The 17740-nt window shown below is 39.7% G+C and overlaps 1 protein-coding gene across 2 annotated transcripts; it reads right to left on the bottom strand.

Annotated features, from left to right (window-relative positions):
* Positions 1–3790: 3790 nt before the first annotated feature.
* LOC127418596 (gastrula zinc finger protein XlCGF26.1-like) lies at positions 3791–11346 on the bottom strand. Of its 2 annotated transcripts, XM_051659230.1 has the most exons (4): positions 11256–11293; positions 10900–11015; positions 9898–10180; positions 3791–7094 (listed from the first exon to the last, which is right to left on the bottom strand). In XM_051659230.1, the coding sequence occupies exons 2-4, from the start codon at positions 10906–10908 to the stop codon at positions 5767–5769; spliced, it is 1620 nt and encodes a 539-aa protein (XP_051515190.1). In that variant the 5' UTR covers positions 10909–11015; positions 11256–11293; the 3' UTR covers positions 3791–5766. The 2 variants fall into 2 exon arrangements, with proteins under 2 accessions (XP_051515190.1, XP_051515191.1); XM_051659231.1 differs by lacking the exon at positions 10900–11015 and having other exon boundaries at positions 11256–11346.
* Between the last annotated feature and the right edge of the window lie 6394 nt (positions 11347–17740).

Below are 17740 nucleotides of genomic sequence, written 5' to 3'. Positions count from 1 at the left end.
TTCGTCCCCTATTCACTATATAGTGCACTATTTGGGGTGTCGGTGTTCTTTCTACTTCTTGTGTTTTCTGTCGGTTTATAAAACAACTTCTGGTGAATTTCCGACATCTGCTGGACTGGAGTGTTTAAAATACCAACATCTGATTAATCAGTCCTGTTGCCTAACTTTAAAATTCATTATATACTTTAAACTCTTTTACATCATTATACAGGAAAATGAAGTGACAGGTTTTATATTTCCATTGACATAAATGTTTGGAAACTTTCATGCACTACACAGTTTAGCAGAACATGTTCAACAGCATCTGGAAACATCATTTAATAGAAAAGTTCACCCAAAAATGAAAATAGTCATCAATTACACAAAAGGCAAACTTTATCCTTGCTGCACATTTTCATAAAAATTTGTTAAAAAGGAGACTGTCAGGCTCCAAAATAAAATATAAGAGAAAAAAGAGAAAGAAAAAGAGAAAGAGAAAAAGAAGCACAATTAAAGTTACATCACTTATTCCCCTCAGTCAAAGCTCTGAAATGGATCATAATAATTAAATGTACTCTAATGAGGGCGTGTCAGCATTCCTCACAGAATGTGTTGTGAAATATTAAAGTCTCTTTTCCCTCTCAGTAAGAGAACTCTCGATGTCAGGAGTTCCAGATGTCAAAGGTTAGGCTTTATTGAGCAAAACAACAAAACAAAAAAGCTGTTCATCTGACTCCCTTATTCAAAGCTTTCATCTTTATACACTTGTTATCACACATTACCTCATAAGCACACCTCTCATTATTCTTCAGCCAATAGGCATGCTTTACCACTCTTTCTGTCTGCCACCATTATTTTTTTTTTTTGGTATTTTAATGGTGGAATTCTGACATTTAGTCAATTTTTAAAAAGAACTTTTTAACTTCGTTTATTATGCTGCCGGTACTGTGATGCATCACAAGATGTGATTCTCATCATCTCCAGTAAGGCATACCGGCTCACTTTGAGACTGAACATTTATGGCTCCTTGAACCATTGTTTAAAAGAATAGTTAACCCAAAATTAAAATTCCCTCATAATTTACTCACCCTCATGCCATCCCAGATGTGTATGACTTTCTTCTGAACAGAAATAAAGATTTTTAGAAGAATATTTAATAAATGTAGATCCATACAGTACACGTGAATGTCCAAATATCACATAAAATGCATCATAAAAGTAATCCATATGACTCCAGTGGTTTATTCAGTGTCTTTAGAAGTTATTAAATCGGTTTTGGGTGAGAACAGACCAAAATATAACTCCTTTTTCACTTTAAATCTTGATATAAGCAGTCTCCTTGGCGATCAAGCTGGATTACGCTTCCTATAGCATCATCTGTGCATGCATCAAGCACTAGGAAGTGTAATCAAGCTTGAAATCATGATCGTGCCTACAGACTGCAATGGTAGAGATAAATAATTTTAATATTTTGATCGTCACCGGTTACGCATGTAACCTTGGTTCCCTGAGATGAAGGGAACGAGACATTGCATCAATAGGCTTATGCTAGGGGAATTCCTTCTCAGACGACCTAGTTGAAGCCCTTGGACAATAATGTCAATTCCATACTTGGCAATGGTGATTGAACCTGGCCCCTTTAGGGCCTTTAATAGTGACATCAGATACACAGACGGCAAGACAAATATAGAAATGATCAAAGTTAAACAATGTTTTATCTAATTGTGATTAAAGTGGTTTCATATTTTATGCTATCTGGGCAATTTGTAGATCTATTTGTTATAACACTAAAGATGCATTTATGTCAGGGGCTCTTAAACATTTTCAGCACCGGCATTAATGGGTCAGGAGCTTCAGTTAATGTTCACATCAACCATCAGAATGGGGGGAAAAGTGTGCTCTCAGTGATTTCAACCATGGCATGATTACTGGTGCCAGATGGGCTGGTTTGAGTATTTCTGTAACTGCTGATCTCCTGGGACGTTCACACACAACAGTCTCTAGAATTTACTCAGAAAGGTGCCAAAAACAAAAAAAAAACATCCAGTGAGTGGCAGTTCTGTGGTCAGAAACACCTTGTTGATGAGAGAGGTCAACAGAGAATGGCCAGACTGGTCCAAGCACACAGAAAGACTATGGGTACTCAGATAATCCGTTCTGTACAATTATAGTGAGCAGAGTTACAGCAATCAGCAACACATCCTCAGCACCACACCCTCTCAAACACCTGCCTCTTGTATGCAACTCTTCTCTCTCTATGTTCTCTCCTCTAACTGACACTGAGTTTTCTAAACTCCTCCTGTCCAACCACCCCACCACCTGTCCCCTTGACCACATTTCTTCCCACCTTCTACAAGTCATCTCTCCATCCATCCTACATGCACTCACACACATAATTAACACATCACTACTTACAGGCATTTTCCCACTACATTTAAGCAGGCTCAAGTAACCCCACTGCTTAAAAAACCTGCACTTAACCCCACACAAGTAGAACACTACAGACCAGTCTCTCTCATCCCATTCATGGCGAAAACACTTGAAAGGGCAGTTTTCAATCAGATCTCTTGCAGAACAAGCTGCTGGATGACAATCAGTCAGGCTTCAAAAGTGGACACTCAACCGAGACTGCCATGCTGTCTGTCACTGAGTCGCTGAGACAGGGGAGAGCTGGATCCAGATCATCTCTCCTGATTTTACTGGACCTATCTGCAGCCTTTGAAACAGTCAATCATCAGATCTTACTCCCCACACTCTCTACTCTGGGTGTAAGGCTGGCACCAGGATGCCTACAACTAAAAGGTGCCATTTCCAGTAAAAGTCAAAGAACTCTGAAAAAGCTGAAATCTACACCGGAATATCACCATGTGTGATAAATTGCAAATCGCCTTGCTGCCCCCTCTTCTCTCTCCCCCTTCTCCCCTTCAACAGCTCAGGACCAACACAAAGACACAAGATTTATATGTAAAAATATAACAAATACCATGAAATCAATGAATGCAACTGTATGTTTGATATCATTTAAGAGGTCTCTGTGTGACTGGTATAATGGTCTCTTTCCAATGTTGATAAAACTAATGGTAACAAAGTTATAAGGTCTTTGCCAAAAACTGCATAATTCTGGAGGTCTATCCCCCTCCTTGACCTACAATTTAAATGATCTCCTGTATGTTAACAAGGTTAAACCCCAGGAAGTCAAGAACACATTCACCCCCAAATTCTCATTGTTCAAAGGATAATACCATTTGGTACACAATGTTTATTCTGTCTAGGTATTTAAGGAAAGTTGGCAAGAAGCTCTGGGAATCTGTAAGCAGATCTCCCGCACAATTGATGTGTGTAGTCGTATTCACCAGGAATCTGTAAGCAGATCTCCCATGCTGTACCGCTGCATGTAGTTTTGTCAGGTATGTTTCTTTGAATTGTCTTTTATTTTTAGTAATGCTTGTTTATTCTGATCATGTGAAATTGGCTTTGATTTGAATTTCTGCAATAATGTTTTATGTCCTACCTGACAAATACATTTTTATTATCTGATTTATTCTGAATTCCTCCGAAATCATTACTGGAGCTTTAATATAGGAGGAAGCCATTTGAAGACTCTCAGTTTGAATTTCACTCAGGACAACCAGGTAAACAACCACCTAGGACAACCGGGCAGGAGAAAGCCATTTAAAGACTCTCAGTCACTGCTCACCGCCCGTCTTGGCAAGTTGTATGTATGTGACAAAGCGGCAATATCATCTGGTTAGGAGACAAGCCAAACCAGACAATATTAGTTAACCCTACAACCGCTGACTAAGAACGGAACTGGCTATCCATTTTTGGGAGGTTTACGTAATTTAATAACGGCCGGCGTAAGTCTCCAAAGATCGAAAGGGCAATGAATAGAAGAGGATTTAGAGTAATCAATAACCTAAAAATGTTAAATTAAAAGAATGATCAAAAATGTATTAGAGCTTAAATATAAATTAGAGGTCAACTTAAAATCGGAGTCAGATAAAATGCATAACGGAATCAGAAGTGTGAATTAACAATAATTGCTTTACTTCAGCGCTCAGAAAAGACAGAAGAACGCAGAGACCTTCAAGGGCAATTTATTGAAGTTCCACTTCGGAACGGATAGAAAATTAACCCCTTTCTACATGGGCATCACAGGAACTGTGCTTAACTGGTTTAATTCCTCTCTCAGGTAGGTCCTTCAAGGTAGCCTGGAGAGGTGAGGTGTCAAAGTCACATCAGCAGGGGGCCTGGGTAGCTCAGTGGTAAAGACGCTGGCTACCACTCCTGGAGTTTGCTAGTTGGAATCCCAGGGTGTGCTGAGTGACTCCAGCCAGGTCTCCTAAGCGACCAAAATGGCCCCGTTGCTAGGGAGGGTAGAGTCACATGGGGTAACCTCCTCGTGGTCGCTATAAAGTGGTTCGTTCTCGGTGGGACGCGTGGTGAGTTGAGCGTGGATGCCGTGGTGGATGGCTTGACGTCTCCATGGCAACATGCTCAACAAGCCACATGATAAGATGCGCGGGTTGATGGTCTCAGATGCGGAGGCAACTGAGATTCGTCCTCCGCCACCCTGATTGAGGCGAATCACTACGCGACCACGAGGACTTAAAAGCACATTGGGAATTTCAAAAAAAGTCGCATCAGCTACTTACTGGGGTACCTCAGAGCTTAGTGCTTGGGCCACTTCTCTTCTCTATATACACATCGAATACAGAATCGATCGGGGCCTATCTCCCTCAGCAGGTCTGTGAGCTGGGACTCTGTGAGCTCGCTCGATTTCCAGCTTGTGGCCTGTTATGTCGAGCAGACTTGGGAAAAACTCGTCTAGGAATTTCACCATATCTCTGCCCTCCTCATGCTTAGGAATTCCAACAATTCGAACGTTATTCCTGCGGCTTCTATTCTCAAGATCTTCAAGCTTTTCAAGGAGATGTTCCAAATCAACTTTGGTCGCGGGTGGATTAGCGGTTAATTCCCTCTCCAAAGATTCCAGAAAATCAATTTGTTTTTCAGCATCAGTCACTCTTGTACCTAACTCAGAGAATTTTATTTCCATCACCGTAATCGATCGACGTATTACAGCGAGATCCTCCAAGTCAGCAAGAATCTTCGTCACATCCCCAACATGTTGGACAACTGACGCTGGATTCCTTCTCCTGCCGCGCCATCCAAATCGAGTCCCCGGTCTGTAGGCCTGTCGGGGCTTTCATCCTGAACACGTAAGTGTCTTTTAATATCTCCAGAGCCCGAGGATTTTGACTTCTTTGCCATGTTTTGCAACAAAGGGCAAATGTGTAACTGGGTGTTTCAAATTTGACCAGATTATAACATGAGAATAATCAAAAATTCAGCAAAGTGCGTAGAGTTCGTCGCTCACACGTCTGCTCCTTGCATGGCGTCCAATCCGGCCCTTTCTGGACATCCTTAAGAATGTTATTTCTGTGTAAAGTCCTCCTTGTAACAATCTTATTTTTCCTGAAATATCTTGTCTGTATGCCTATTACAGTCCATTTCCTTTTTTTTCTTTTCTTTGTATGTGTTATGTAATTTCCTAATTCATAACCTTATCACAAACCTTAGTTATTGTTATATATTGTGCTATATGTAATGTTAAATTATATTATTATACCAGCATTTATGTTGGCCATTAGCCAACCTGCTCTCCACATTTTTAGCATCGGCCATTGAAAAATCCATATCGGTCGACCACTAACTGTGACTTCTTTTTATATGTTTATATAGAGTACTTGCCTAGATGAAACTTCACCCTCATGAAGAGCAGTGTTATGGTTTCTCTCCGGTATGAGTTCTCTCATGAGTTTTCAGGTTTACTGACTGAGTGAAACTCTTTTTACAGTATGAGCACTTGTAAGGTTTCTCTCCAGTATGAGTTCTCTTGTGTGTTTTCAGGTTTACTGACTGAGTGAAACTCTTTTTACAGTATGAGCACTTGTAAAGTTTCTCTCCAGTATGAATTCTCTCGTGTGTTTTCAGGCAATCTGACCGAGTGAAACTCTTTTCACACTGTGAACACTTGTAAGGTTTCTCTCCAGTATGAATTCTCACGTGTGTTTTCAGGCAATGTGACTGAGTGAAACTCTTTATACAGTATGAGCACTTGTAAGGTTTCTCTCCAGTATGAATTCTCACGTGTGATCTCAAGCTGACTGATTGAGTGAAACTCTTTTCACACTGTGAGCACTTGTAAAGTTTCTCTCCAGTATGAATTCTCTTGTGTGTTTTCAGGTCATGTGACCGAGTGAAACTCTTTTCACAGTGTGAGCACTTGTATGGTTTCTCTCCAGTATGAATTCTCTCATGTGTTTTCAGGCAATATGACCGAGTGAAACTCTTTTCACAGTGTGAGCACTTGTAAGGTTTCTCTCCAGTATGAAATCTCTCGTGTGTTTTCAGTTTTACTGACTGAGTGAAACTCTTTCCACAGTGTGAGCACTTGTAAAGTTTCTCTCCAGTATGAAATCTCTCATGTGTTTTCAGGTTTACTGACTGAGTGAAACTCTTTTCACAGTGTGAGCACTTGTAAGGTTTCTCTCCAGTATGAATAATTTGGTGCCGTTTCAAGCTGCTGGCTGTAATAAAGGTCTTTCCACATTCAAAGCACATATGAGCCGCCACACCGGTATGTATTTTCTGGTGCTCTTTAAAATAGAACAGGTCTGTAAAACTCTTTCCACAAAAAGAACACTTGTAAGGCTTCTCATCTGTGTGAGTTTTCAGATGTTGTTTTAGGTACTGTGCCAGAACAAATGTTTTACCACACTTATCACATTCAAATGGTCTTTCTCCAGAGTGACAGCGGAGATGATTCTTGAGATTGCCTGCATCTGCAAAACTTTTTCCACACTGATGGCATGTGTAAGGCTTCTCTCCAGTATGAACTCTCATGTGGTTATTAAGATTGCTTTTACATGTGAAACTCTTTCCACACAGAGAGCAGGTGAAAGCTTTCTTGGCTGTTCTTTGAGGCTTCTTAGGTGAGAAATTGTCTTCTGTCTTTGAGCCACTCAAAGATTTTTCTCCAGTTATGAAATCATGCTGTTCCTCCTCCACTTCCTTCAGCTCTTCACGTTCTTCTCTCACTTCCATCAGCTCTAAAATGAACACAATAAATTGACAAAAATCAATTCAAGAGGGACAAATTTAAATCATCAAATTGAACCCTAATTGACAACAAACGTCCAGTATTTATTTATGATTTTTGCTGTGCAAACGGTATATAAAGCCCTGGAAAAAAAATAAAGAGACCACTGTTTCTCTGGATTTACTATTTAAAGTTTTGTGTTTGAATAAAGTGCATTTTTTTTTGTTAATTATATATATATATATATATATATATATATATATATATATATACATACATACATACACACAGTGCATCCGGAAAGTATTCACAGCGCTTCACTTTTTCCACATTTTGTTATGTTACAGCCTTATTCCAAAATGGATTTAATTAATTATTTTCCTCAAAATTCTACAAACAATACCCCATAATAACAACATGAAAAAGTTTGTTTGAAATCTTTGCAAATTTATTAAAAATAAATAAATAAATAAATAAAAATCACATGTACATAAGTATTCACAGCTTTTGCCATGACACTCAAAATTGAGCTCAAGTGCATCCTGTTTCCACTGATCATCCTTGAGATGTTTCTACAACTTGATTGGAGTCCACCTGTGGTAAATTCAGTTGATTGGACATGATTTGGAAAGGCACACACCTGTCTATATAAGGTCCCACAGTTAACAGTGCACGTCAGAGCACAAACCAAGCCATGAAGTCCAAGGAATTGTCTGTAGACCTCTGAGACAGGATTGTATTGAGGCACAGATCTGGGGAAGGGTACAGAAAAAGTTCTGCAGCATTGAAGGTCCCAATGAGCACAGTGGCCTCCATCATCCATAAATGGAAGAAGTTTGGAACCACCAAGACTCTTCCTAGAGCTGGCCGCCCGGCCAAACTGAGCGATCGGGGAAAAGGGCCTTAGTCAGGGAGGTGACCAAGAACCCAATGGTCACTCTGACAGAGCTCCAGCGTTTCTCTGTGGAGAGAGGAGAACCTTCCAGAAGAACAACCATCTCTGCAGCACTCCACCAATCAGGCCTGTATGGCAGAGTGGCCAAACGGAAGCCACTCCTCAGTAAAAGGCACATGACTGGAGTTTGCCAAAAGGCACCTGAAGGACTCTCAGACCATGAGAAACAAAGATTGATCTCTTTGGCCTGAATGGCAAGTGTCATGTCTGGAAAAAACCAGGCATCACTCATCACCTGGCCAATACCATCCCTACAGTGAAGCATGGTGGTGGCAGCATCATGCTGTTGGGATATTTTTCAGCGGCAGGAACTGGGAGACTAGTCAGGATCGAGGGAAAGATGAATGCAGCAATGTACAGAGACATCCTTGATGAAAACCTGCTCCAGAGAGCTCTGGACCTCAGACTGGGGCGAAGGTTCATCTTCCAACAGGACAACGACCCTAAGCACATAGCCAAGATAACAAAGGAGTGGCTCCGGGACAACTCTGTGAATGTCCTTGAGTGGCCCAGCTAGAGCCCAGACTTGAACCCGATTGAACATTTCTGGAGAGATCTGAAAATGGCTGAGCACCGACGCTCCCCATCCAACCTGATGGAGCTTAAGAGGTCCTGCAAAGAAGAATGGGAGAAACTGCCCAAAAATAGGTGTGCCAAGCTTGTAGCATCATACTCAAAAAGACTTGAGGCTGTAATTGGTGCCAAAGGTGCTTCAACAAAGTATTGAGCAGAGGCTGTGAATACTTATGAACGTGTTTTTTTTTATTTTTTTTATTTTTATTTTTTTATAAATTTGCAAAGATTTCAAACAAACTTCTTTCACATTGTCATTATGGGGTATTGTTTGTAGAATTTTGAGGAAAATAATTAATTTAATCCATTTTGGAATAAGGCTGTAACATAACAAAATGTGGAAAAAGTGAAGCGCTGTGAATACTTTCCGGATGCACTGTACATACTGGAAACTTAATAAACAATGACCCCATCATTTTCCCCTTTCAATATAACTAATATAACATTAACCTTGTCCCTGACAACCATGTCACTCATGTCTGTTTGCTGTTAGCCAGCTATAGTTTGTATAGTTAGTGAGTACCTTTGCATAATCATATCGGTGCAAAATCCAGAAAGAAAAGGTCTGTTTTCATTCCAGCTCAAAAATTAAATATATTGGCCACCATATCGGTAATCGGTGAATTTTCCCTCTCTAAAATCGGTATCGGTCATGCTCTAGTGAGAAGTGCCCGACAAGACAGTCACATCTATGGCGAGTGCTACAGGAAGTGCGGGGTGAAATGTCACCTGAGTATCTGGACAAACTGACAGCTAGAATAACAAGGATCTGCAAAGCTCCACTGCTGCACGTGGAGGATTTTTTGATGAGAACTCTTTGAAGTAGTTTAAGAAGTTCTGAATTTTTTCTTTTTTTTTTCTTCAAATTGTAATAGTAATTTTTCACGTTATTAATGTCCTGACTATACATTGTGATCAGTTGAATGCCACTTTGGTGAATAAAAGTACCCATTTATTTCCATAAGAGCAAAATCTGTACATTATTCCAAACTTTTGGCCACCAGTGTGTGTGTGTGTGTTTGTGTATAATATATATATATATATATATATATCATCATATCGCCCAGCTCTAGTCACAGAATGAAAGTCATACATGTTTGAAATATCATGAGGGTCAGTACATGCACCTTTTTAAAAGACAACTGAGCACTAAAACTAAAATAAAAACAGCAGGGAACTTTTTAGTTTGACCTGTGAGTGATAAAACTGTCTTTCTTGTATCAAACTCTGACATAACAGAGGATTGTCATGAAAATGTAACACAACATTAAAGAAAGAAACATACCTGCAGGAATAAAATCATCATCATCTTCATCACTCTGTTCTTCCTCTGCTGTGGTTTCTCCTCTCATCTTCATCATGTTCCTGCAGTCCAGCAGCTTCACTGAACACATCTTCACTGGTATCTGCAGCATCTGCTGTTCATCATCATCTTCATCTCTCTGTTGTTCTTCTGTTGTGTTTTCTTCTTTTATCTCCTCCTGCTTCACTTCAATCTTCACTACTGTCTGCAGCATCTGCTGTTCTCCAGCGTGAATCACATCCACCTGCTCTCTCATGATGAACATCTGAACACAAAAACATCATCATTATAATGGACTGACATTCATCAAACTCTAAAACATTATTATATGATTATACACAAGAACAGATCTGTTCTTTCAGAAATGGTTTAAATATAAATGTGTGTTTGTTTTTTTATTCCTGACTGCAGGAATATTAGAACAGATTATATATAAATGGGAGAGAAATACTAGTTTTAATTTTTCAGGGCATTTTGTCAACTTTAAACTGATGAGCATTGACATGAACTCATAAAGGGAAAGTTCAACCAAAATGAAAATTCTGTCAATATTTACTCGCCTTCATGTTTATGATTATATGATAGTCTCAGTCACCATTCACTTTGATTATGGAAAAAAGATGAAAGAAAGTGAATGGTGACCGAGAATAACATTCAGCCTCAGACAGACAGAAAGTGTAAATAATCTACTGGTTCTTAACTGTTGATTGTTTGTGATCTTGTATTTCACACTTGTAAATTACTGTACAACTCGTATAAATGATCTGAAGATCAGGGGATCATGCTGCTATAACGTCTTTTATGGGACGTTTAAGCGACGTTTTTAGGACATTACCACAACGTTTCTGGAACGTTACTCAAAGTTTGTCAAGATTGAACTTTACCAACACGTCTTCAAACTGGACTAAAATATAAACATGAGTTTAGCCACAGACAGAAAGTGTAAATAAACCTGTTCTGAAGTGTTTTAGTTGTTTTGTTCACCTCTTGCATATGACCAGTAATCCCAAAAGTATTTACACAAACTTCAGGAAACCAAAAAGTGTTTGTTTGTGCCCGTCTCTCCAATATATATTATCACCTTCATTTACAGTCAGTCACTGGATTTAAAGAGCTCATATATCAGAAATTAAACATGATATTCACAGATTTCTTCTTGTTTCTCCTGAAACTGAATATTTTAAAGCGTGCGTCACAAAACAAGAGACACACGTCGATAAAAAGCTTCTTTTACAGTCATTAAATCGCCAAAGAGAGAAAAATGTACAACATGCACAACAAAATACAACTCAAATTAAATATAAATCTCACAAATGATGTAAAACACATTGAACACGTACCGAACTGAGCGCTCAAACTGTAGTAGTGTCTGAATTCGTCCCCTATTCACTATATAGTGCACTATTTGGGGTGTCGGAGTTCTTTCTACTTCTTGTATTTTCTGTCGGTTTATAAAACAACTTCTGGTGAATTTCCGACATCTGCTGGACTGGAGTGTTAAAATACCAACATCTGATTAATCAGTCCTGTTGTCTAACTTTAAAATTCATTATATACTTTAAACTCTTTTACAACATTATACAGGAAAATGAAGTGACAGGTTTTATATTTCCATTGACATAAATGTTTGGAATCTTTCATGCACTACACAGTTTAGCAGAACATGTTCAACAGTATCTGGAAACATCATTTAGTAGAAAAGTTCACCCAAAAATGAAAACAGTCATCAATTACTCACCATCATGTGTTCCAAACCTGTATGACTTTCTCACTTATGGTGAACACAAAAGGCAAACTTATATCCTTCATAAAAATAATTTATAAGGGAGACTGTCAAGCTCCAAAATAATAATAATAAAAATAAAAAAAAAGAAGCACAATTGAAGTTACATCACTTCTTCACTTATATTCCCTTTAGTTAAAGCTCTGAAATGGATCGTAATAATTAAATGCACTCTAATGATGGCTTGTAAACATTGTTTCTCACAAAAAGTCAGTCTGTTATCTCCCCATCCCAAATCTCCTGCCACCTCCTTATTAGTTTCTGCCTTCCTCAATGTGTTGTTTGTCTGTGAGTGTCTCTAGTATATTCTATCGATTCTAAAATGTTGTTACATTTTTTATTTTATTTTATTGGAATTTATAAAATGTATAACATTTTTTAAACTTTACAATAAGGGTTTAACAAATGAAAGGTCCATACATATCAAGACCATCTAGAATGAAACGGGGGGGAGAGTTCACCCCTGTACAGTCGCTGTTCTACAAACATATTTATTCTGTATTTCTGTATTTGTTTACTGCTCTCCGTAAAAAAAAAAAAAACCTTAGTATTGTCAGCCATAGGACATCACCATAGGAATCCATTGTTCCTTTTCAAAAGTTTGTTCACAACAAACAATCACACCGGAAAGTTGGGCTTGGTGTGAATAGGCCTTAAGCCTGAAGTGTCCTATTCAGCATAAAAAGCTTTGTAAAGTTAATGTATATTTTCAACATGTACATGCTAATGTTAGTCAAAACACTAGACACATCTTCAGATCATGAAGGATGGGCTTTAAAAGTGACATCCAACCTCATCCTGGATCCATCCTGCCACCATCTGTCATCATTGCACCGATTAGTTGGGATATCATGGAGGAAATACAACGAGCACAACAGCATGAACCATCACCACCTAACTGCCCCCCAACCAAGCACTTCATACCACAAGCTCTGCGTCAGAGAACTATCCAATGGGTCCACACTTCTCTGAGCACAGGACACCCTGGCATCCAAAGAACTATTACCCTGGTACGTAATTCCTTCTGGTCATCTTTGATTCATGATGTTACTAACTATGTGAAGTCTTGTCAGGTGTGTGCCCAATCCAAGACCCTCAGAGAACTGCCCACGGGATCGCTCCAACCACTACCAATACCTCAAAGACCATGGTCCACCTGTCCATCGACTCTGCCATTGACCTGCCAAACTCCAACGGGTACACCACCGTTCTGGTAATAATTGATCGATTTTCAAAATCATATTGGCTTATCCCTCTCAAGGGTTTACCCACTGCCATGGAAACTGCTAATTCTTTGTTCCAAGTATTCAGAGTCTATGGATTACCAGAGGACATCGTGTCCGATCGAGGTCCACAGTTCACATCCCGAGTTTGGCAGGCGTTCTGCAAGCAACTGGACATCAATGTTAGCCTCACCTCAGGCTATCACCCTCAAGCCAATGGACAGGTGGAACATTTAAATCAGGAGATTGGTAGATATCTTCGGAGCTACTGTAGCCGTGAACAAGAGAAGTGGAGCGACTTCTTGCCCTGTTGTTACTAACCCCCTTCCAATGCGTGCTGAGCTACCAACCCCCGATGTTCCCTTGGTCAGGAGAACCTTCTACAGTTCTGTAACATCTGAGGCTGTTACCCATCCTACCAACCACCAGAGGGAGCCCTCTCATTAATACTGATCATCACGCATTTCTTCTCTACTCATTTCCTGTTTACCACTGTATAAATAGCCATGCACTTCCACTTATACTTTGTGAAGTATTGCCAGTTTACCCTGCCTTACCAAGCGTTTTTCCATTGCTATTGCTGATTGTTTTCATGTTATGACCATTGCCTGTTTTTCTGGATTTACTGCTTTTTGGATTACCCTTTGTTTTGTTTGCCTTGTTGGACTGTCTGTTTGGTATATTGGATTTAACCGCCTGCTTAACGACTACGTCTATCTGCCTACCGATTTGGATTGTTTGCCTGTGTGTTTTAATAAACTTTCTGCACATGTATCCTAACACCGTCTCCATGGCCAGTTCATTACAGGGTTCGCAGGTGCAAGACACCAAACTGGCACCTTACAAGAGCTGTCGATACGCAAGATTAGCTGCCGGTACTGTGACGCATCACAAGATGTGATTCTCATCATCTCCAGTAAGGTGTACTGCTCACATTGAGACTCAACATTTATGGCTACATGACCCATTGTTTAAAGGAATAGTTAACCCAAAATTACAATTCCCTCATTTACTCACCTTCATGCCATCCCAGATGTGTATGACTTTCTTCTGAACACAAATGAAGATTTTTAGAACAATATTTCTGCACTAAAAGTCCATACAATGTAAATGGTGGCCAGAACTTTGAAGGTCCAAATATCATAAAGGTATCTCAAAAGTAATCTATACGACTCCAGTGGTTTAATCAGTGTTTTAAAGAAGCATTCCAAACAGCTGTGGGTGAGAACAGACCTCCTTTTTCAAAGTCTTTGGCCGGCGATGAGTTGATCAGAATGTACGATTCATTCTTACAATACTACTTTCATTGCCATTGAAAATATCACAAATAGATTTAAATAATGTTATATGCGTGTAGCTTTTAGGATCGACAGATTTCAAGGGACCGATATGATTTTATCAAATACACAGTCAATTTCTCTTTGAATACAAACAAGACTTTAACTAATCTACAACATAAAACTAATCTATTACATAGACAAACAAACAAACACGGGTTGGTAAGCAAGCTTTGACATAAGATGAAATGGAAATAATCTGTAACAGAGAAGTGAATTTAAGGCTATAGACCTTGCATTGAACAAACCTTGAGAACTTAATTTAGTACTCGGTGAGTTGAGATCAGGTTACTCATATTATATTAAAGAAAGCACCAGATTTCAGCGAATGTCTGGAGGTTTGTACATTGCATAAGTTGCTTGGCGTGTGAAGTTCTTTGAAGTCCTTTGGCTTGGTTTAGTTCAAGGAGGCCTTCGTTTGGTTCGATGGTCTGGAAGTTCCGATGAAGAACGTGGAGTCATCGGATGGATGATGGAATGTGATAACTCTCGGAACGCTGAGTTCCGAAGAGAGGTTACATTTTGGAGACAAGCAAGAGAGCGCGGAAGAGAGCGAAGGTGGTCAGGCATAGCCTTTTAACCCTTTCTGTTCAGTCCAACCCTTAAGAGGCTCTTAGCTAATCAGAGTTTGCTTTTGAAATACTGTGTGATCATCTCTGTCCTCCCCTCAGGATAATTACAACCCATTGTTCTAAGGTTTGTCAGTTTCCCAGCTCAAAAATTTTACATTTTAATCATGGATTTCAAAACAGAACTATAACTGGAAATAATCCAAAAATATTTCACACCATCATTCTGGAATTTAAGGGATGATAAATTACTTACCAAACACTTGTACTTTCTTATTAAATTACAGTTATAATCCAGTTATTATGCATGATTAAGAGTCCTAATATTTAGTTTGTTCATTTTAAACATGGATAATACATTACACTTCATGAGAAACATAACTGTCAGGGTTATAATCTGCATAAGATGCATTTGTCAATTTTTGGTAAAGTCGTACACAGGGCTGTGTATTTGGATAGTACTGAAATAAGAAAAGTCCAAAGTCCATGTCAGAAGTTCATGAATTAAAGGTATAGTTCACCCAAAAATGAAAATTCTCTCATTAATTACTCGCCCTCATGATATCCCAGGTGTGTATGACTTTCTTTCTTCACCAGAACACATATGAAGAAAAACAAATTAGCTCAGCAGGTCCTTAAAATGCAAGTGAATAGAGATTTCTCTTTTGAAGCTCCAAAAATCACAGACAGTCAGCATAACCGCCATTGATAAGACTCCAGCGGTTAAATTCATGTCTTCTAAAGCGATACGATCGCTTTTGGTGTGGAAAAATATCACTACTTAAGTTTTTTTTTACTCTAAATAAACGCTTTGTAATGGGGTAAAAGGCAAAGGAGGAGACGGGAACCGAACGAGGAATCAAAGTAATGTTTAATGAGAAATTAAACAAAAACATACAAACATAAACACATACAGGGAAGCTGCCTGTAGCTCTCTCTCTCCCGAACTGCTGCGTCTCATTGCACTTATCCCTCTCCTCAGAGCTTCATGAGAGGGTGGAGTCCAAGCGGTCTCTCGTGTGATGTATTCTCGTTGCCACAATACAGAGGTAATCTCACATTCTCCACTCAGTTGAGACATCCAGGATAAGCACACAAATGCACCATTGAGAGTAAAGAAGCAGATAAGTACAGATAAAAATGCTACTGTACAGCATTCCTCCTCACTTGTAAACAGCGCTGTTCTTACGGCTGTGACGCACGTGTGTCAGTTCTCACGGGATTCAAATGCCAGTGCGATTACGTCACACGTGCGTACCGCTTCTGACCAGAAGCATGATTTAGAGTTAAAAAAAGTACTTCAATATTTATCTTTATCACACCAAAAGCAATCGTTTTGCTTTAGAAGACATTCATTTAACTGGTGTCGTATGGATGATGTTTATGCTGACTGTCTGTGATTTTTGGAGCTTCAAAAGAGAAATCTCCATTCACTTGCATTTTAAGGACCTACTGAGCTAAGATATTTTTCTTAAAATGTGTTCTGGTGAAGAAAGAAAGTCATTTTTAATTCTAGTATTATTTGGTAATTTGTTATTAACTAACCACTATTATAGGAAACTTAAGTGGTTACTTGCTCAGTGGTACCCCTGTCTGCCCTATATGATGACCTCCTACCCTGAACCTGGACCACAGACACGATTTAACCTGGCCCACAGCAGAACCTGGGACAAGGTGGAGATTTATTGCTTTACCATTCAACAACAAATGACAGATTAATCATCACTAGGCAAATACAGTTCCCACCTTAAGCCGATGCTCCAGCAATTCAATTTCAAGTCTGGCCTTTTTTATGTTCAGCCTTTTCTCCTCCATTTGAAGCTGTATAAGGTCCACCTCAATGTCACTTTCTTTTTGCCTTTGAAGATGGACCTTATACAGCTCCTTTGCGGGCAGCTAGGAACACCGAATGATAATTCAATATGATTGCTAAAGTCTGTAATACATATACAGACCAATTATTTTAATAAAGACAACTACAGAAAATTTCTCACACTGCTAAGATTCTGTGTAGAGATAGATGGACCCTCCTCTGTATAGGAATCCCCAGGCATATTCTGTAACAGGACATTTGTGAGGGACTCGACATGGAGGCGAAGGTTGAATCAATGTGCAGGAAGTTTATTAACACACAGCAAAACAAATCCAAGACACAAGGCAGAGGCATAATTGTTGATGCAGGCAATGTAGTTGTCAAAAAGTAATCAGTCCAACCAGGCAAACAGAGAAAAACAGTAATACAAGAATCGGTAATCAGAAAAGCAGACACAGTGGCCATAACATGAAGGCAATAAACAGTCAATGGGAAAAATTAACAATTAACAATGAAATGGCATGGCTATTTATACAGTAGTCACCATAGAAGAAACGGTTCAATGTCAGTATTCGGGCGAGGGCCCCCTTTGGCGGTCGGCTGAAGGGATACCAGCCTCATTTGTTACAGAACCCCCCCCCCCCCCCCCCCACACACACACACACTAACAACTCCCGGTGTTCTTCTTCTGGGTCGACCCTTGGTCGTGGTGCAGGACGATTCAGGTGCGATTGGTGGAAGTCATGCATCAGGGATGGGTCCAGTATGTCCTTGGTAGCTACCCATGATCTCTCCTCTGGTCCATAACCTTCCCAGTCCACCAGGTACTGCATCTGGCACCCTTGACGACGTGAGTCTATGATCTCTGACCATGTAAGCAGGTAATCCGATAATCTCCAATGGAGGAGGCGGCTCAGGATCCGTGGTTCCAGGGCCAGATGTCGGGTGGACAGGTTTCAACAATGACACATGAAAGGAAGGAGAGATGCGGTAGTTAGCAGGAAGCTCCAGTCGATAAGTTACAGGACTGATCTGTCTGACAATTCTGAATGGACCAACATACCTGGGGTACAGCTTCCTGCAGGGTAGCCGCAACCTGA

The sequence above is a fragment of the Myxocyprinus asiaticus genome, chromosome 28 (genome assembly GCF_019703515.2).
Source record: "Myxocyprinus asiaticus isolate MX2 ecotype Aquarium Trade chromosome 28, UBuf_Myxa_2, whole genome shotgun sequence".
Taxonomy (NCBI): domain Eukaryota; kingdom Metazoa; phylum Chordata; class Actinopteri; order Cypriniformes; family Catostomidae; genus Myxocyprinus; species Myxocyprinus asiaticus.
The sequence above is the reverse complement of the archived record's forward strand: the minus strand, read 5'-3'. Positions and strand labels throughout refer to the sequence as shown.

Coding starts and splice junctions, on each gene's coding strand:
- LOC127418596 (XM_051659230.1), bottom strand. Junction 7,095..9,897: donor TGATGATTTTATTCCTGCAG/GTATGTTTCTTT, acceptor TGTTCATTTTAG/AGCTGATGGAAGTGAGAGAA.